General features: G+C 37.0%; 1 protein-coding gene across 1 annotated transcript in view; it reads left to right on the forward strand.

Moving 5' to 3' along the window:
• Window positions 1–21,327, forward strand: part of CAPZA2 (capping actin protein of muscle Z-line subunit alpha 2) — a 382,121-nt gene that overhangs the window by 208,673 nt on the left and 152,121 nt on the right. The window contains exons 6-7 of the mRNA XM_044088708.1: window positions 4,533–4,612; window positions 10,527–10,605. Of these exons, the coding sequence (XP_043944643.1) occupies window positions 4,533–4,612; window positions 10,527–10,605 (159 nt within the window). The remainder of the gene's footprint in view (window positions 1–4,532; window positions 4,613–10,526; window positions 10,606–21,327) is intronic.

The raw sequence follows: 21,327 nt of genomic DNA on the forward strand, positions 1-21,327 counted from the left end.
GTGTGTGTATGTGTGTTGTGTGTTTTGTGTTTTGTGTGTGTTTTTGTTTGTTTAATATGTGTGGTGTGATGTTGTGTGTGTGTGTTTAATATTTTATAATATAATATTTTTTTTGTGTGTGTGTATTTTGTGTGTTTGTTATATTTTTATTTTTTATTGTGTATTTTGTGTTTTTTTATATGATGATTTTGTGGATATTTTTTTATATATGTTAATATTTTTTTATTTTTATGGTAGAAGGTTTTTTTGTGTGTTTATAATTTTTTTTTTATATATTTTTGTAAATAATAATATTTTTTTATTTTGTTAAGAATATGTTGTGTGATGGATAATATGGTATTTTTTATGTTGTAATAATATGAGATTTTTGTTTATAATGTATATGGTAATGTAATATTTTGTGTGTAATATTATGTTATATAATATTTTTTTTTAATATTATGTTATTATAAGTATAGTTAAGTATATTTTTGTGTGTATTGTTTATATATTTATGTTATGTTGTGTATTGTGTTATGTATTTTTTATATATTATATTTGTAATATTGTTTTTTTGTGTATTATGATATTTTGTTATATTTTATATTTTATTATTTGTGTGTGTAATTTGTATTTGGTTTATATCTAATATTATTTTATTTATGTCTTTTATTTGCAGTGTATGTAATATACATATATTATGTTATTTTTTTTATTTGTTTTATAATGTATGTTTGTTTTAAATATATAATTATTTTTATTGGTATATGTATTATTATATATTTATATTTGTGTGAGAAATTTTTTTTTGTTGGAGTTAGTGTGAATAGTTTATTTTGTTTATATTTTAGTGTGTGTGTGTGAATATGTATTATAGTGTGATTAGTGTATGTGGTTTTTTGTAGTTTTATTTTTTATGATATGTTTTTTTGTTGTGTTGTTTTGGAGTATAATATTTGTTGTTTATGTATGACAAATTATTTTGTATTTATAATAATAGTAAATTCTAAGAAAGTTTTTTTAAAGTATTGTAAAATATTAAAGAAAATTTTATTTTATATATATATTATATTTTTTTTTTTATTATTTGATATATTTTTGCAAAAAATAATATAAAATATAAATAATATTATATTATATTTTCTAATATAAGTGTAAAATTGTTTAATAAAAAATTTTTTTTTTTATTTTTTTTGTAAAATTTAATGTTTAAATGTAAAAAAAAATAAATTAAAAATTGTTAATATAAATGTTAAAAAGATTATAAAAAAAAACAGATTTATAATATATAATTATAAATATTATAAAATATTTATAATATTTAAATTTTTAAAATATAATTTTTAATTTTATATTTTTTTAATAAAAATTAATTATATAAAAATAAAAAATTATAAAAAATTTATATAATTATAATTTTAAATAGAAAATTATTTAAAATTAAAAATGTTAAATAAAATTTTAAATTAAAAATTTTTTTTTTTTAAAAATTTATAAAAATTTAAAAAAATATTAATTTTAAAAATAAAAAAATTTATAATTATTAAATAAAAATAATTTTTTTTATTAACTATTTAATATAAATGTTAGATTTTTATATGTAGAGAAAAAAAAATAAATTTTTTTAATTAAAATTATAATTTTTTTTTAATATATGTATATGTATATGTATATATATATATATGTATATGTATATGTATATATATGTGTATATGTATATATATATGTGTATATGTATATATATATATGTATATATATATATATATATATATATATATATATATATATATGTATATATATATGTATATATATATATGTATATATGTATGTATATATATGTATATATGTATGTATATATATGTATATATGTATATATATATATATATGTATGTATATATATATATGTATGTATATATATATATATATAAAATTATTGCCAAAAATATAGAAGACTGTTGGTTGCTGCCTTGCAGAAGGGAGCCACATGTCTGAAACAAGTTTAAGCTGGATTCCATGTGCCTGTGAAACTGTGTGCCTGCTGTTTGGGTTTCTAAGTTGATGGTAAAGTTTTTTTTTTTTCTTTTTCTTTCTTTTTTCAATTAATGGTAACATTAGAATCAAATAAGCTGGTTTTGTATGCCACCTCTCTGTTAAAACAGTTTTTTATATTTTGTTAACGTGCCACTGCTTGTATATTTAAACTGCATTGCTTACTTTTATTTCAGGTAAGTTACATTTTTTAACAAGTTTCAGAGGCTTGTAGGGGCTATTGATATCTGATATGTCACCAGTTCTGTGCAGACAATTGTTGGTGGCTATCTTTTGAAGAGTGAGTCCTTAAAGCTATACAACTGTCCTACAACTATTTAATGGTTATGCTCTTTTTGTAGGTAAGCAGTAATTGAGACTGGAGTAGTTCTGGATGGTTGGTGGCAGCATGTTAATTTGAAGACTGGGAAGGGGGTGTTGATAGAGAGAAGTTGTAACCCCTCTTGGCTAAGTGTGTGTGCACGCGTGCACAATCTCAGACTAGTTTTAGTAGTAGATGGCACTGGGAGGGAATGGGCTTGGGAGCAAGTTGGACAGGTTCCTGAGTACAAGCAGCTGTAACACTGTTCTTCCGCTTGTCTATGTAAAGCTTATTTGGATGTGGTGTGTTTGCTGTTAACCTGAGGCAGCAGTGTACATTTATGATATGCTCTTAAGGCCAGCCTTCTTGTCATAATGTGGTGCTTAGTAGTGCATAGCTACAGACAATGGCCCCTGAGCACCACACACAAATTAGTGTCTGCATGTATGTATTTGTATGCCCATTCTCCCTAAGTATTCTTAGGAGTTCTGTATTTAAGATTCTTTGAGTTCTGAGCCTCCTGAGATTTGAAACTTATGATGGAAAAATTAACTTAGCCTGACTTTGAACCAGCCAGTTGTCTTGTGGCAGCTAAATTAGAAAGGAGGATCTCTGGACATCAAGCTATGATGAACAAAGCTGCATAACAGTGTTTCATGATGAGATGTTAGAACTGACCGAAAATACCACCTACATCATCAAAGTATTTTACTGAATCAGCCAGTTAGTCTGTTTTACTCTTAATTAGCATATTAGTGGAGAGCATTTACTTTGCACTTTGGGCTTGCAGACATCTGACTTACTTTACTAGAAGGAGCTTTTTTCCTCTTTCATGAAAGATGAATTTGCAGGGTAATAAAGTGCTTCTCCGCATTATATCTTGTGAAAAATGGAAATTAAATCTGTTGCTTTTTGTTATAGGTGTGTTGGTGCATTTGCAGGCCCTGTTTGGGATTATTCTGCAAAAGATGCAGCTGTGTGCATGCTTTGGGAATGTTCTACTGAAGACCTGTTAGAAGCAACATTTTGGGATATTGTCCACACTTGGTAAACACTACGTTCAAGGGATGGTTTTGGCTCGTGCTGCAGGAGATGATGCAGCTGTCTGTCTACCTACTGCTTGGGATTCTAGCCAGACGTCATGATTCACTGCTACGTTGACCCTTTCTGGAATAGGATAATGCAGTTATGTATAGTGCTTAATGAAATTCTCAGCCTCTGGAGGAGATGTCACTGTAGCTATAGTGTTTCTCTGCTTCCCTTCCCCCTTTTTATATTTGCATGGGTAAGAAAGTGTTTTATTTCATATGGATAGTATAATGTTAAATTCTGTGTGTGTAGTATGGCTTGTTGCTTTAGACATGCGTGTGCACCTGCGAGTGTGTATACTTATCTGTTTTGTTTGTCTACCTCAAGCGTGTCTCTGTGGAGCTCTGCTGTACAGGATTGAAGGCCTAAGTATGCCTCAGCTGTGCTGTTTGATTGTGAGCCGTGGGACATGAAGAAAAGTGAGACTGAGTGACCAGTGCTTGCTTGCTTATCCATTGCAGAGGGTGGTAGCAAGATCTAGTGCACAAGTGTCATATGTTGAAAAGGCAGACAGTAGCTTGTGCTGGGGTTGACAGGGACAGAAGTTAGCCTTCCAGGCAATATGTATGCATTGTTAATGCCCTGATGCCTCTTGAGTATTGTAATCCCCATAGTTGCAATGTCCTGACCAGCCGGTCGAGGACGAGGATGTAAATCATGCTAAAATTCTTAAGCAGGTGCTATTGAAGCCACTGCACTAGTGGTCCGTCGTCATCTGGAGTCTGTGTGGTCTGTCGTCCTAGTTGTTTTTTTGTTCTCCAATCAAAGTAGTGTCTTTTGGTCAGGGGTATACTAGACCATCAGGTTTTTGGGACAGGGAGGTCTCTGTTAGTCAAGGTGGACGGGCATAATGTTTTTGAAGGAGCAAAAAAAAAGATTGCTGAGGTAACTTGATGTGGCTAATACTTCAGTAACTGTGTTTGCATGAGCAGCACTGGCCATTATTAAAGGAACTCACCAGCTGTGGCATCCCAGCCTTGCGTCACTGACAGATAAACTCAAATGTAATGAAGTGCTACTCTGATCTGTCCTTAAAGATTTACTATTATGGTAAGTGCCTCACAGAATTGGACTTCACAAGGCCCATTTATTCATAGTGTTTTTATCCTCCTAGGTATATGGCAAAACCATTGACGGACAACAAACCATTATTGTTTGCATTGAGAGTCATCAGTTCCAAGCTAATAATTTCTGGTAAGTTTTAATTGAATTGTTTTATATTTATCTTGCAGCAGTGGTATTGCATGACTGGATGGGAAGTAGTACTAGCATAACATCCTGCTCACATTCATTTGTTCTGTCCACTGCCAGGTAGTACTGCTAGAACCAAGTGCCACTAACTGCCACATTTTTGTGCAATAACTTGTATGCCTTTGTCATTATTTCTGTCAGTTGTGTGTAGTTCTGTTTTTACCAGCATTAGCTGCTGTATTCCTGATTTAATTCTTCATTCTAGGTGTTTAGATTTCTTTCCAAGCTAAGGCAATTTGTATCCCAACTAGTAGCCTAGACAAAGTTTTACTAATGTGATAAGTGTGTTTTTCTTGCGGTATATGTTGGAGTTTGCCATGTCTTTCCTTTTTACCAAAAAACTGTATCACCAGTTTTATTTACGTATTGTACATAATGTATGTTTAACAGGGGTAGTGGACTGATTTAAAGTGAACCCATTTCATCCACATCCCAGAAAGTATAACAGAATATTGTTGTAATTCTTTGCTTAAAAAGTAGTCTAACAGTAGGAGGAATTTACAAACCATGCATTTTGTATACAACAGTGGTCTGAGGATAGCAGTAAGAGAGCAGCAGAGTAGGCGTAAAGGAATTACATGAGTACAGTTTGGCAATTAGTGAGGTATAGCCGTATAAAATTTATTGGATTCTTTGAGGAAAGAGCGGTTTTAGGACTAGTTGAGTTAGAAGAGGAGGGTACAATAGTGTTTTTTTTTTTTTTTTTTCCTAGAAAGGCTGAATTTTTCTGTGAAGTTTTTATAAATGGGAATGTTACGGAGTTGAGTCCCATACTTCTGTGTTTTTTTTTTGTTTGTTTTATTTTTTGTTTTTTATTATTATTCAGTGTAAGTTGCATGTTGACGAAATGTGGACTGAGGCATTGGAGTGTGTGTGTTGGGAGTCTGTTTCATAATTAGTGGCTGAATCATAGAAGAATGATTAGCATGAAGGATGACATTTGTTAAGGTTGGTCAGCAATTAAATCATTAATAGGCTGAAAAGGATATGGATGAGGTTTGATAATTTGGGATGTCTACAATATTTCTTATGGTGGTGAAAAGGGGTTATTGTGTTTGATTGAAAAGGTTCTGTTAAAGAGAGAGCTGCTGAACCAAGCTGATAGAGAGGGTCCCAAACTTGCATATGCAAGTAAGTTTACTTGTAGTTTTATGGTTGACTGAGTCACTAACGTCAGACAGGCTGACGAGTGGTACCACCAGTAAAGAGGAGTATATGGCTGTTTCAATGCTTGTGTGTTTTATGAAGTGATGCCGGTGTGAGAAGAATGTCGTACTAGTAAAGAGAAGAATTAAGTTGGTTGTAAATAGCTTACTCCAGTCATTTACAAAGTGAGGTAGCAGAGAGATTGGTTGTAAGTCAGACATTTTGGAATAAATGGCATATTTTAGAATGGGGTAACAGTTGCTTTTTTCTAGTTAATCTGAGAAAGTTTGCTGTATGTGTAAGATGGAAAATGTTTTTGGAAGAGGAATCAAGGAAAGAGACCTTTTCACCTGGGCAAACCATGAGTGGGCAGTGGTTGCATTAGTGCCAGTTTCTGTTGGGGAATTTTTCTTTAAGAAAATTCAGTAGGTGGAGGATTTGTTGAGTCATCCTGTGAAGAAACTTGGAAAGTATTGGAAAATTCTTTTGCTAAGATGTGAGAGTAAAGGATGCAGTGTACTTTTGTAATTCACTGTTGCAGTAATGATTGCTGGGATTCCTCCATGGAGAAGGTGAGAGGCTGGCCAAAATAGCAGAGCTTTCCCTCTCTAAGCTTGGCAGACTGCCTTCCCTTCTGATGTTAACGTGTCTAGTATAAAGGGACATCAGCTGGTGACATCTTCAGAGCCTTCTTTCTGCATTGTGATGAGCACATGGAGCAAACCGGTCCATCATGTCAGCCTGCAACCAGAGTTTGCAGCCAAGTGTCACAGTGGCAAAATTTCTTATCTTCATAATATTATTTTGTGTATATTAAGTTGGCTATGTCAAAACAAAAGTGAAAAGTTGCATTAGGTGAAGGAAGCAAATACTGCATAGAGACGACTTCACAAGTTATGCCCGAGTCTGGAGCATGCTGATGGACTTCCCCAAGATATGCCCGAGTCTGGAGCATGCTGAGGGACTTCCCAAGTTATGCCCGAGTCTGGAGCACGCTGAGGGACTTACACAAGTTATGCCTGTTTTCCTCAAGTCTGGAGCATGGTGTACTCATTTGCCCCCAGTGTGCCTTTTTCAACCAGCAGGTCATCCAACTTAAGGCAAAGTCCCTTGACGCATGTTCAGCAAAACAAAAAGTTTGGTCTGGGTCCACCATGGCATCTGCCATTTATTCCTTTGAGAAGTGCAAGAGGAAGAAAATTGTTCAGGAGGCTGATGGCACTGCTTTGGAATTTGTTTTCCACATCCCAGGCTCTGAAGGGTTCTGGTGTCAGTGATGTACCTTTGCAGCCCTGATATCTGCATTCTAGGTCAGCCAAGGCCTTTGGCATGATCCCTCTGGTGACTGCCGCACCTTTTGGTTCTTGGCACATCCTCATTAGACAAAGTAGTTAGGTCATCAGTCTGGGACCCCGTCGCAGGTCTGGTCTGCCACCTCCAAGGACCTTGTCTTTTTTTCTGCTTCCTTGCAGCCTGATTTCCAGCCACCCCAACATTCACCCTCCTGCAAGGAAGCCAGACTGTTTTCATAGTGTCTGTGTGTGTGTCCTACAGAATCTGTACAAAAATCCTGTTGCAGATCAGCAATGGCATCCATGGATTTTTGGAAGGAATCCAGTGAGTCTGCAGCCAGTATGACTCTCCATGAACATCTGACAAAATACAGAAGGGATATATAAGGTAAGGGCCTTAGAAAAGTGAGAAGCACAAAACACAAAATAAACTTAGAAGGTAGAAAAGCACGGAGACCAGCTCACAGGAACAAACTAAATATGAGCGCTTTCGTCACCATCTGACTTCTTCAGATTAATTAAACATCACTTCCTTTTATACAAAAGTCACATGATCCCCTTAAATTAATAATAAAGTTGTTTTTAAAACCTTGATACATTTATTAAAAGCTATAATTACAATAAAATCTACTACGGCAGCACAATATCCACTTCCTACACTGTTTGTGTAAAGCAAGATGTAAAATATACAATTTAAAATATATGGGCCGTAACCTGTTGAAACATGCATCACAAGCCCAGTTAAATACCACTTTTTTTAAAAAAAATGTCAGATATGAAAGTCTGCCTTTAACTTTAATAGGCTAGAGAGAGAAGTCATATCATTAAGTCCAGGTGGATGTGTGGCATCCACATCTCAATTGCCAGACCAGTTTCCTGTATTCAAGGAACAATGAAGTGGGTCCCCCCCTACGCTGGATTCACAACTTGTTTCAATGCACTAAATTTAAAATGATTGGGAAATTCATGAATGTGTTTAATTGGGGCATTATTCATATTCCTTTTCCTTATGTCATATAGATGTTGGTAAATACGTTTATTGAAAGAATTAATAGTCTTCCCTGTATAGAAATTGTTGGCAAATGGCTACATAAACCAAACACTTAAACAGTTAAGACACTGTTGTAAGGTCATTTTTACCGTAGCCTTTGATGTGGACAAAATTATTTTCCATAATATAGGGGCATTGTGCACAATGTCCACATTTTTTCATGTGCCCTTTTATTTTTTTTTAGTTTTTATTTTCTTACACCCCCTTTCTCTAATAGATTTTTTTATACTCAGATCTTTTTTGTGTATTATCAGTGGCTTTTCGCCTACTTTTTTAAGGTGGTCTTCATCACTATCAAAAATTACCCAATTATTCATAACCACCTCTCTAATGTTTTTAAAAAGCGGGTTGTATGATAGTACCATAGCGTTAATAAAGGGTTTAACCACATCCCTGTCATTTTCCATCCTCTCTGCTGCTTTTCTTTCCACAAGTGCAGCACTCAATAGGGGATAAAAATGTCTATCTTGTCTCTTCATCTAGTACAGGTTCTATGAAATGACTAGGGTATCCTCTACTTAACAACGTATCTTTCAAAGTTTCAATCTCATTTAAAAACACCCTGTCATCACTAACCATCCTAGCCAGCCTGACAGCCTGCCCCTTGACTAGAGATCTTCTTTGATGCCTAGGATGGCAGCTATCAAAATGCATCAAAGCATTAGAATAGGTTGGCTTTCTGTATAATCTATATCTTTCTGTATAGTCTAGAGGATAAAGTTCCATTTTCCCTGTCCTTCCAAATGGTAATGTCCAAGAACTTAATCGTATCACAACTAGTGGTATTTAACTGGGCTTGTGATGTATGTTTCAACAGGTTATGGCCCATATACATGTAAGATGCATTCGGACAACAAATTCATTTTGCAGGCACATTTCAGCCTTTCCTCACCACCAACTTCGTTAGTGGTGATGGACTACATTGAAAGTGTCCCTAGGTATTTAATCATTGAAGAACATCTGGACAAAAAGGAACTCATTTGGATTTTGTGATGCACTTACCCCCCCCCCCCCCCGGTCTTAATGAATGTTGTTCTGTCACCCCTATTTTAAAGTTGAAAAGTTTGGAGGGGTGACCAGTGTTTCACTGGTACAAATTTAGTTAGCATACCATTTTGATTTTGATTATTTTTCAAATTTGGTTATCATGCCAATTACTACAACAAATCTTTCAATGTTATTTTTAACTGTACTTCACAATTGATTACGTAAGTGTTTGTGTTCATTAGTTGGTTTATCACATGACTGCTAGTTTTAGTATTTATTGTCATGTGTTAATGTGACAGCAGTTCTCGTGAAGTCTTGATTGATGCAAGACGAAAGCGATTGGCTGCTTGGATTGTTCATTAAACGTTTTTTGCGGTGGTTTACGCGTTGGTCTGTGTGGTGCCTGGGCTTTCATCCAATCCATTCAGTTGCCAGTTTTCTTTCCCAACTATTCCAGTAAAGAAGAGAATATGCTGCACACAACTGACATGCATAGACAATTACAATTCTACTTAAATAGGACAAAGAGCTTTCTTAAATCTGACAGTTTGTGGCCTTCTCTGTTAACTGACTGGGTCGGGCGGTGTTGTATTTCTACGGTTTATACTTGTAAGGGATTTCCTTTACCAGGACCTGTCAGAGCTCATTCCACTATATCTGTTGCTACGTCAGCTGCCTATTTAGCCCAACATTCCTTAGATGAGATTTGTGCTGCAGCCACCTCGACGACCACTCACTCCATTACTCATTACAAGCTCGACCTAGTTTCCAGGAACAGGGCTTCCTTTGGCTCCACAGTTCTTTGGTATGACCTTCCATGAGGCCACCCAGGACTGTATGGTACCTGGGGACTCTGTCCCAGAAGTGAGAAATAGTGACATAGATAACATCAGATAAAAAGTTATGTACTTGGCATCTGTGTTGTCCTATGTCACTATTCATCACTATCCCTCCCTCCTTCCCCCATCCTGTTTGGTCTAGAGGAAGTGGAGATGTCCTAGCTGGTAGTTCAGGTCTACGCTGGCTGTCTTCTAACTCTTGGGTAAACTTGATCTGAGGGGTTAGAGGGCAGCAATGTATTATGGGAGTGGGAAGAGCTTGAGCCTAGAATTTGTCTGAAAAGTTGCCAACTATGATCCAATGTCAACATCCTATGAGAATTGTGACTTAGGATGACACAGATGCTAAGTTATGGTAAGTATGTTACTCTTTATTCAGACCATCCCACTAGCTTCTGCCGGCAGGAATCCCCAAGAGTTAGCACTGCAACAAAGATTTTACTATAATATCTTTATTTATGTTAAGTTTCTCCAAAATGATACTTCATATTTTTAATGCAACTTTCCACAGTTGTAATTAACTGTTTTAATTTTGCTTTTAGGAATGGACGTTGGAGATCAGAATGGAAGTTCACTATTACTCCTCCAACAACTCAGGTGGTTGGAATTTTGAAAATTCAGGTATGTGTATCCTGAAACTAAATTCCAATTAAAACCTTCACTGCAGGCAAATGAGAAGTTATTTCTGGCATTAGTACCTGTGATATGCCATGTCCATTAACAAATCATGTTGTGGCAATCCAGTCCATATAGATAGATATATAGATATATATATCTATATCTATATATATATATATATATATATATATATATATATATCTATATATATATATATATATATATATATATATATATATATATATATAGAGAGAGAGAGAGAGATGGAGATATGGATATATAGTTTGTGTGTATGTGTAATTAATATTTATATAGTATATATATATATATATATATATATATATATATATATAGGTAGAGAGAGATATTCTTTCCAATTTCTGTAGTATAGCCCCCCCCCCCAAAAAAAAAATCTTGTTTTTTCTCTGCAAGTTCTGTCTGTTTTTAAAACATCTGTAATTGAGATGACTCGTGTCATTCTTTCTTTCATTTCATTTTCTGATTTCAGCATTTTTTTTAGTTTTGCTGAATAGCTTCTTGAGCCTGTATTTTCCATTTGACTTTCAATGTGTGATACTGGAGGCATGTATAAACACCTCTGAGTGCATTCGATGTGTTTTTCTAAATTTATGGAAACCACCTAATCCGTCCCGTTTTGAAGTTGAAACTGTATATTGCTCTTTGCTGAACAGCTACAAGGTTCTTCCTAGGTAGAACTCTTTTCTTTTAATGGTTGTTTTTCATTTTTTTCCAAATTTCTTCTTTGTTGGGATCTCAGTGTAATTCTTGGCCAGTAACTGAATTTTACTAGCTTCTCATTCTTTGCAGGTGTCAGTGTATGTGAGCAAATCCTGTGTGCAGTCCTGTTGTGGGTGTTAAACAGTATATGATAGGTTGTAGTCTGTCAGCATTTGAGGCAGTGGCTTTTTTTCTTAATCTTTTATCAATAGGAAGCATTTTGCCTTTCTCAAACTTATCTTTTCTGTTTATGTAACTGCACTGTTTAATGGTCAGCCACGTGCTACCATACAGTGCCTAGGGCTAGTAGTATTCTAATAAGTATCAGTGGGAACCCTTTGTCCTCCTCATGAGTAACTACATACGTTTGTCCATTCATATCATCCACACACCCCTTTTCCCATTTTTGTAGATGGGGTTAGGGTGTCACTTTAAGAGTTGGCAGTTATCTAGAGCTGATATTCATACCACCAGGTAGGGTTACCACCTTTCTTTGTGACAAACCAGACCAAGGCCACACACTCCTCGCACCTCCCATAACCCATCTCTTCCCCTCTCCCTGCCCACTTTCTGCTTGTTTCTTGATGTCATTGTCATGTCAGGTGAAGTGGAATGCCCCTTTTTCCATTTGAGATGCCTGTGGTTTTTTTTTTGAGGGGGGGGGGGGTTCTGATTTTTTACTATGATTTTCTGTTTAAATCTGCCAATGTAACAAACTTTGATAGTCCGTTTCTTTTTTGGAAACGGAATACCAGAGTTTGTACAGTCCGGGCAATCTGTTTGATTTCCGGATAGTGCAGAAAAAAAACTGATAGGTGGCAATGTTGCAGCCCTGCCACACACATGCATCTACACACACAGACACACACACAGACACTTTAGTGTGTCCAATACTCCTACTGCATGTCTTTGAAATGTGGGTGGAAATTTGAGCACCTGGAGGGAACCAACACGTAGATGGGGAGGTTGTGCAGACTCTGCACAAAATTCACCCCAGTTGAGAGAATCAAAACTGAGAAACCCATAGCTGTGGTGTGACATCCCTACCCACTGCCACCCATGAGTGTGTGCGCACGCATATACGCATGTATGTGTGGTGTGTGTGTCTGTGTGTGAGATTCATAGGTGTGTACTAGGCTAATGGCCCTGGAACCTTTACAAGCTTAGCCCATAGTATTACCCCGGCGTTGTGCCACCCGACCTTAGTTCCTAGTGCCTCTGTCAAGTAGAGCCACTGGCGTGATTCCCAGGGTGAATTTTTCTATTTCCCATCCACTCTTCAAGATTTCTCTTGAAGATGGCCTGTGAGGTGCTCCGCTTGACATGTATGGGAAGTCTATTCTATAGCATGGGCAGTCTCTGGGTTATGAACCTGTCCCTCCAGCTTTTTCTGTTGATTGTGGTAATGAGGTTGAGGTCTCTGGAGCGTGTAGTGCGGAAGGATTGGGATTTCTTTAGATGTAGTATTTCTAACAGAGCTGGGTCAGACATGGCTTTGTAAGTCGAGCAGAGATCGCCTCCAAGTAGGTGATGTGAGACAGAGAATAGTTGGAGTTTTTTTGAGTCTGTCCATATAGGACAAGTGTTTAGGTTTAAGATCCTCTTTCAGAGGTATTTTTGCGGCCTCTCCAGTTGTTCTAGATGTCTAGTGAGGTACATGCCAAATGGGGCATTGTACTCTGATTGGCCTAATGAGGGAAGAGTAGGGGGAGGCAATGACCTCTTTCTTCCTGGATGCAAAACCCATAGTAATGAGATGTGCCACATAGGACTTTCTGACCACAGTGGCAATGTGGTGGTCGAGACGTTGCTGTCAGCGTGTGTTCCCAGATCTCTTATGACACCTTCTGTGTTCAGTGGACTTCCATCGATGTGGTAATTTATGAGAACCGGGTTTTTTCCAAAGGGGATGACACATTTTTGGCATTGAGCTTAAGGCCATGGTTCTGACACCAGTCACTTGGGGACTTAATTATGGCTCCCAACTTGCAATCTTCTGCGAACTTTGTCAGCCAGAGTCCCTTCATGTGTGAATGCGTGTGTATTTGTTAATGGTTGAGTATAGCAGTGATAAACTTTAATCTCAGCCTGAAAAAATGCAGTTGCAAAGAGATACAGAATGTGGCATAAGAGAATACAACTATTGGTTTTACAGGCAATCAGTATAGTTGGGTGTAACACTGTCATTTATGTGCAACATACACTGTTACAATTATAAACAAATGGTTAAAGAAACAAATGTGATGTGTATGTATGCAAACCAGTTTTAATATATGTTTTTGCAATTCTGAAGGGGTTTTGTGTTTGTGTGTGTGTCTTCATCATCCTCCCTCTTTTTTCCTATTTTCTATGCGAGGTCAAGGTGCCTGTCACATTCTCATTTCTTTTTGCCTTCGGCTTTCCTGCACATGTCACCAAATGACCATAATATGTTCTTTTTGATCTTTTATACAGCTGGGGCAGTACATTGACTTCTGCTCTGAAACCATCATATCTTTGTCTGCTCTGCAGGGTTCATCCTGCCACCCATTTCAGGCACATCCTTTCCATCTTCGACTACTTCTCCTTTACTGCCTAGGTTTCTGTGCCGTACAGAAGTACCGTCACACCACTGTTGTGTACACACTATTTTCCTACCTGTTTAGCATGCTTCTGTCACGCACTACCCCTGGAACTCTGTGCCAGTTGACTACAGCACCACTGATTCAAGCTTTGGCCTCCTCATTCATATTTCCCTTCCCCTGAACTAGCCCTTTCTGGTACATGAAGCTGTTGTCCTGTTCCACTGTTTTTGTTCTGGATCACTTGTCAGCTTCTGCTTTTCCCCATTTGCTTTTATGACAACTGTCCTATCTGTACTAAATTTCCTGCCGTATGCCTTCAGGTTTGCATTCCGCTCTCCTTTCATGTGAGGTTCCTGTTTGCTTGTAGTACCACATTATCTGTATCCCCTCCAACCTGTTTGCTAATGTAGTCCTTCACAAGTATGTCAGTGGGCACAGAGCTGAACATTCTAGGTTTTTGGTTACATCTCATGTGGTCAGTTTGTTGTATATTTTTGCAATACTTTGAGAGGTGTATGACTTTGATGTTTGACTGAGACCCTACCTTTAGTACTCTACTCAACAGTTGGTTCTGTGGCTTTTCCTGACTGACTCAACCTTAAGTAATACTCCACTCAACTTTTGGCCACATGGCCTTACTGCTGGCAAATCCACTTTGACAAATTTTAATAGAGTTTTGTGATTAAGTTTGTATTGCCATGGCTCTTGAATTATCTGCTGTCATAGTTTACTTGCATCTTACTAAAGCTTTCAAGTTGAAAGTGTTTTGAGGCACAAAAGCACTTGTTGAATAAAGCTTATTTAGCTATATTAAGTTTTTCTTCTGTCTGCATGGTACCTTTTAGTGTTTTTTTTTTTTTTTGTTCTGGGTTTTTTTTTCCCCTGTACTTTTCATTTTATCGGCTGCTGTTACATTATTTTTTTTTTATTATTTGAAAGTTTCATTACCTTACCTCATTCTTCTGTTTTAAGTGTAATGCTGAAGTGAAGATTGAATCCATTTCTCACAAAGTGAATACTGGCATGGCTCACTGGTTGCTCACAATGTGGTTTTGTGTGAGGTCTTATTCTGCCTATTTACCCATACTTCAGGATATACAAATTGGTCATTTTGGGTAAATAAATATGCCAATGATTGCTTATGCTACCTAAATTGTCACTAATAATCTAGCTTGCTAAGTTCAGTAAGTGGGCTAATGAATATGGTCGGTCTTTTAATTCTCACAAATTCTTTGTACAGCTTCATCCTTTGCATTCAAAATTTCTAAATAGTACAGCCCTGGAAGTAGCTGAGGAATCGAGATTCATGTGTGAATGTCAGTAATAAGCTTGCCTTTGATTAGCATGTTACCTCTGTCAAAAGTAAGGCTATGCATTGCCTAGGTATCTCTTTGGGATGAATGTCATCTGGTCCAATTTTGTCACTCACATGTGCGTTTGAGTACAATACCTTCTCAGTTTGTACAAATGCACAATTGCTTTGACTGGAATCTGTACAGTGACAGTTTACCAATCGTATTGTATATGTTATAGACTTGGATTACCCTAAGATGTAGGAAATTAAATTTTTACTCATTCAATTGCAAATAATTTAGAAAGAAAGCAGTGTTAGAACTCAAATTTAAATGACTGTCTTTTACAGTCACCACTTAACCATATGCAGTAATACTTTGACAACCACATATACATTAATTTTCTTATCCCCAAGCATCATCATTCTAGAAGGAGCAGTTATATTACTATAATCCCAAAAATTGGAATAGATTATTGTCCACTATTGGACAGTCATTCAATTTAAGTAATTTCAGGAAAGGTCTAGGTAACTGGTTCAAGGAAGTAACTTTTAACCTAAGTTTCATAGTCTGTGTTTTGTTTTTTTTTTGATTGGCCTTTGGCTTTTAACACTGGATTATAACCTGTTAACCCTAATGCAACCCCACTTCCACTTTGAACTCCTTGAGACCAAACACTGTTCGTACTTGGGTCATTGCACCTTTTCTGTAACATGCACAAATTCTGTCAGTGTCCAGTACTTTAAACCATCTCAGAACTGAAATTGTTTGTAAATACATACATTTTTTGTTTTTTTTTGTTTTTTTTGGCAAATTGTGCAAGAAATATTAGCCCAGTCATTGATTTCTGCCTATGTGTCAAACCTGTTCTTCCATAGGGAAGAAGTAATCTGAAATTATTTTTCATTACTTTCCCTAATCGTGCAACTCCACATCCTCCAGGAGAGGAAGTAACCAGCCATCTTTCCTTGCACTGCATTTCACTAAAGCATGTCTTTCATCGTATGGTATGTTTGTGTTCGGTAGATCACTGTTCGAGTTATTTAGAGATTAAGTGTTTTAAGTGTGCCCTAAAATTAGTCATCAGTGAGTTTCCAAGTTTGTGTTGTAGAAAATCCAGGAATTTGAAGGACTTGTGTTATAAAAATGACTATTGTAAAGATGGCCATAATTTGTAAACGAGGCACTTTCAAGTATAAGAATTGTAGTTATTGCATTTGTGCATGTGACTTCAAATTGTGAACATTCTATGGCTAAGAAAAGGTATGTGTTCAAAGGTTTCATTGATTGTAACACTGAGTTTGCTACTTATTTAGGAATGTGCCTGAATTTTTTTCCTGTGGTCAAAAGTTGTAAGTTTGAAGCACACACTGGTGAACCTTTTATCCAGTGTTAGAAGGATCTTTCTGCTATTGAGCCGTGCCAGCGTAGAAATGCAAATGGACTGGCAACTAATTGTAAGTTTCAGGTACTTGATGTAGTTAAGCTACATTTTGGAAGTAATGCTGTAGTGAATAAGTTAGCCTTTATAAGATTTTTACTGCTTATTGTAATTGCACACTGATGACCAGTCAATTAATAAAGCCAGTGTTATGCAATAGGGCTTTGATGTAGAACTTAACTTTGATTTTGTTTGTAATGAATGTATGCAAGTAGTATTATTTGTAGATGGTTATATCACTTTGAAAACTGTTTTAAAGCTTTTTTATATTTTACTTTGAGCTGTTTGAAGTAAACTGGGCTGCTGTTACTTTGCAGTTTTTTGGGGCTGTGTTTTTTTTTTTAAGATGGTTGGCAATTATTTTATTTATTTATTTTATTTTACATTTGTTGATCGGGATAGTCTAACTGGATTTATGTCCATTTTCAACAGAGTCCCGATGAGATAAGCTCCAAGAGATTACTAGACTACTAACATACAGGTACTAGTTGTTATACCGAAAAATACTACAAATTTTAAAGAGTTAAGGAATCTTCACAGTTTATACAAATACCATGTTATAAGCATTAGATAAGATATTTTAGACTTTATGTACAAGACTTCATTAGTAACTAGAAAGTAATTGTTAAACAAATGCATGCTTCAAGTTTCAACAGCAGCAATGCTCACAGTTTAAACAATACTTGTTGCCTGCCTTAGGTAGGATGCTTTAGAATTATACGCAGAAGAATTTAACTAGGTATTTTAAATTCTCTATTGGGATAAGATATGTTTTTGCCAAGAATAGGCCTTTATCTAAAAAGACACAGAGCAGGAATTAGGTCTTAAGAGAGGGTATTTGGGATACATTATGAGATTAGTCTGGATTTGTACAGGGACATAATGGGTTTTAAGATAGTTTCAGATTGTGTTTAAAAAGTGTAAATGAAGACAGTTATCTAAGTTCATGGGGGAGTTGGTTCAGTACTTTCCAACTGCATTTGAGAACAGAGCATCTCCTGCCATATTATTAGATTTACATGTTGATACAAGTAGTTTATTAGAGGAGCGTAAAGTTGAAAGGTTCTTATATTGGGTAATGAGACTAGCAAGTATTGGGGTATTGGTAGGTTGGAAAAGGGTTTGGTGCGCAATGGTGAGTTTAAAGTGAATCTGATTCAGAAGCTCTAACCAGCCTAATTATTTCAGATTATGGCAGTGATGGGTCCTAAAGGATGAAGCAGTAGCAAATCTAGCAATGCTATTGTAAGCATTGGCTAGCTTGTTAAGGTTATTTTTTGACAAGTTAGTATATATGGAAGAAGCATAAAGAAGTGTGTAGGTAAGGTGGGAATAGGCAATAGTGGTTCTGGCTAGTGGGGAGAGAAAGGGTTTTATCCTACAGAGGGAGCCTAGTTTCCTGTTGACAGTTTTTATGGTATTGTTCATATGGGTTTCAAAGTTCAGGTTGTTCTCAATGGTTACCCGTAGAAGTTTAGTTGTTGGATCGGGAGATATGTGTACCATTATTGGACAAGACTGAAAATACATTGGGAGTGATTTACGGGTAGGAGTGAAGAGGAGGAGTTTGTTTTTTTGGGGGTTCAAGAGGAGGCAGCGTTGTAGAAACCAGTTTTCTGTTTTATTGAACATTGTCTGAGTTAGTCTGTAGTTGGGATTGAGATTTAGCTGAGCAGATTATTGTCGAATCATCTGCGTATTGTACACAGTTAGTTAAAGGAATAGCTAGGTTGAGGTCACTGATAAATATTGAGAAAAGGAGGGGGTCCAATATAGAGCCCTGAGGAACACCTAGGGTACTGGGAGATGGGATGAGAGGTTGTTGTCCCATAGCACTGCCTGCTGTCTATTATCAAGGTAGGACTGGAACCATTTTATAGTCTGTGTCCAGAGAGAAGGATTTTAGAATATTGAGAAGTGGTGGTTGACCATGTCGAATGCTTTTGAAAGGTCGATGAAAAGTGCTGAAGAGAGAAGATTGTTATTACGGTTTTTACTGATGCTGTCCGTGAAGGATAGGAGTGCAGTTGTACTGTGGAAAGGCCTGAAGCCATGTTGAAATTTGGCCATTAAATTGTTCAGGAGTAGGTGGTCTAGTAACTGTCTGTGGATGCACTTTTCCATTATTTTAGCTAATTGGGAAAGTAGAGCTATGGGACGATAGTTAGAATATTCTCTGGAGTTTCCACCCTTGTGTATGGGGATAATGTAGGAGATTTTCCAGATGGTGGGAATAGTGCTTTCTTGTATGGTTCTTTTTATCAGCAATGATACAGGATAAGCTATGACTTTGGCTGCCTTTTGTAGGTATTCAGCAGGTAGCTGGTCAGCTGATGGGGGGTAGTAGGTTTTAGTTTACTTAAGAGGTTGCAGATGAGGGAAGTTGGGACAGGCTGCAGGTTTAGAGTTGGGAGAGAGTTAGTAGTATTGGTTGGAAGGGCAGAGCTATCAGTTGTTAGTTGATTAGCAAGTGTTTGGATGGTCTCAGTGAAGAAGGTATTAAAAGCATTAGCCGTTTGCTTTAGATTGTCAGAATTTGATCCTATAGGGGGTGGTGTTGCAGATTGGCCTGGTTGAAGTAGTCTGTTTATGCTAGCCCAGAACTTTTGTGAATTATTTTGGTTGGCCTGTTGGCGGTGGAAGTAAAAGTTGTTTTTATCTTCGAGTATATCTTTCTTAGTCTCATTTCTTTTTTACCTGAATTGTTGTTGGTCTACGGGGTGTTTAGTTGTTCTCCATAGTGCCCAAACTTTATTTCTCTGAATTTTCTGCCTGGTTTTCTTGGAAAGCCATGGGGCGGGTTTAGATTTAATTTTGATGGAACGCTTTGGTGCATGGTAGTTAAGGATTGTTAAGAATTTTGAGTTAAAGTAGTTTGTTGCTTTGTCAAGTGGGAGGTATTTTATAGATGACCAATCACATTCTTTTAGTTCAGCTTGAAAGTTGTTGGGGTTAAAGTTTCTGTTGCTTCTTATTTTATATATGGTTGGGTTGTGTGAGCTCAACCTTTGCCTGATCATGTAAGTGAGAATGGTCACTTACATCATCAGGGAGGGTCCCTACATTATAGAGTTGTTGGTGATTATTAGAATCCAGTCTAGGATGGATTCTTTGTTATTGGGTTTATTAATTCTGGTTGGGGAGTTAATTGTTTGTGAGAAGCTATTAAGGTTAATATAGGAGGTTGGTAATTCAGTAGAGCAGTCCTTCCAGTCTATATTAAAGTCTCCAAGAATTATTGTCTCTTGGGGAATTTTTGTGGAGTGTTCAGCAAGGATACCTTCCAGAGTGGTGATGTTACCAGGGGGCAAGTAGATGCATATTATATTTAGGGATTTGCTGGGGTTAAGTTGAAGTTTGATGCTAATGATTTCTGCATTGTTTTCAGAAGAGGAACCAAGATCTAGTATAGATATTTGTAGCCATAGAAATATGACCTGTTAATTTATGGTAGAGCTACATCTGCTCCTTCATGGGAGATGATGTGGATAATGGAGGAAATATTGTGAAGATCTCATTTGAAGACTTTTCCCTTACAGAAATGCTAGACTTGATTAAGCTTTTCAGGTGGTGCTGAATGGAAATTTCAGAGCCAATGTGTGATACATGGACCTTTCGAGCATTAAAGAACCAAGATCCTTTGTAGTTTAATAGTTATTGCAAGTCTTTAAGGACACCTTTAAATCAGCATCCAAGAAAGCTTGGCTACCTAAAAAGCATGATACCTTCTGTAAAGTACAGAAATTAAGTACCTTTACAAGAGTTTGTTTGCAGACCCTACAGTAGTTTTTCTGGACGTTACTAGAGATTTAAAGCTGACTGCAGGGCTCTGTACACCTCTGATGATAGAGAGCAGAATATTAGGTTTTAAAAGGTTTATAACTCTCTCAGATGTCCTCTTATTCCTATGTCGCAGTATTCTTAGTATGGGATTCTCCGCCTCAGGTGACCCGAACGTTGGCTCCTATACAAAAGCTTAAGCCTGGTTGCTGCAGGTTCATGGGGCGTCGCACATAGAGCCATAAACCAGGGACCTTAAATGTGACGTCTGCATGCACAGACCTCAGAACTTTACAGCCGCAGTCGACCATCACATTGATCGCTTCGCTCCTCTACTTTCAAGACATCTAAAAACAAAGTACCCCATTGGGGATATTGTTTTGTTTTGCCTGCTTGAGCTTGGTTTGCTGTTCAACCCTGTTAGCCGATGTCCACAAAGAGAGGTAAATGCCGATGTGGGCATCAGATTCCGCATAAGGACATGCATGACTGTTGTGCATTTTTCCTGGGCCGAGAACACGACCATAACCTCTTGCCCTATTTGTCAATCCTTTGTGCCAAAGACGCTCAGAAGCCATCTGGTCACCCTTAATTTGTACCTAGAAAACCAGAGGCTTAAAAAAATTAATGCTCAGGATGGATCCCGAGTTGGCTGCCCCAGCAGGACCACCCTGAAAAAGGCTAAGTTGCCAAGGCCTTGTACTTCTGACACTCTGCCTTCAGACGTCCCACCAGCTTCCGATTTATTGGTTGAGGGACGTCCATTAGAGCTGTCTACTTCGTCGACTCCCCTCAAGGAAGCCGCTTCAGAATTAATGTCCGGCACATCCATGGAGGCAGCTCAGACGTCGGTCCCTACCATCAAGGGGGAACCAGCCACTGCCGGACGATGACTGGGACGCCACTACCT

The sequence above is a fragment of the Protopterus annectens genome, chromosome 11.part0 (assembly GCF_019279795.1).
Source record: "Protopterus annectens isolate FY-2018-M chromosome 11.part0, PAN1.0, whole genome shotgun sequence".
In the NCBI taxonomy this organism is placed as follows: domain Eukaryota; kingdom Metazoa; phylum Chordata; order Ceratodontiformes; family Protopteridae; genus Protopterus; species Protopterus annectens.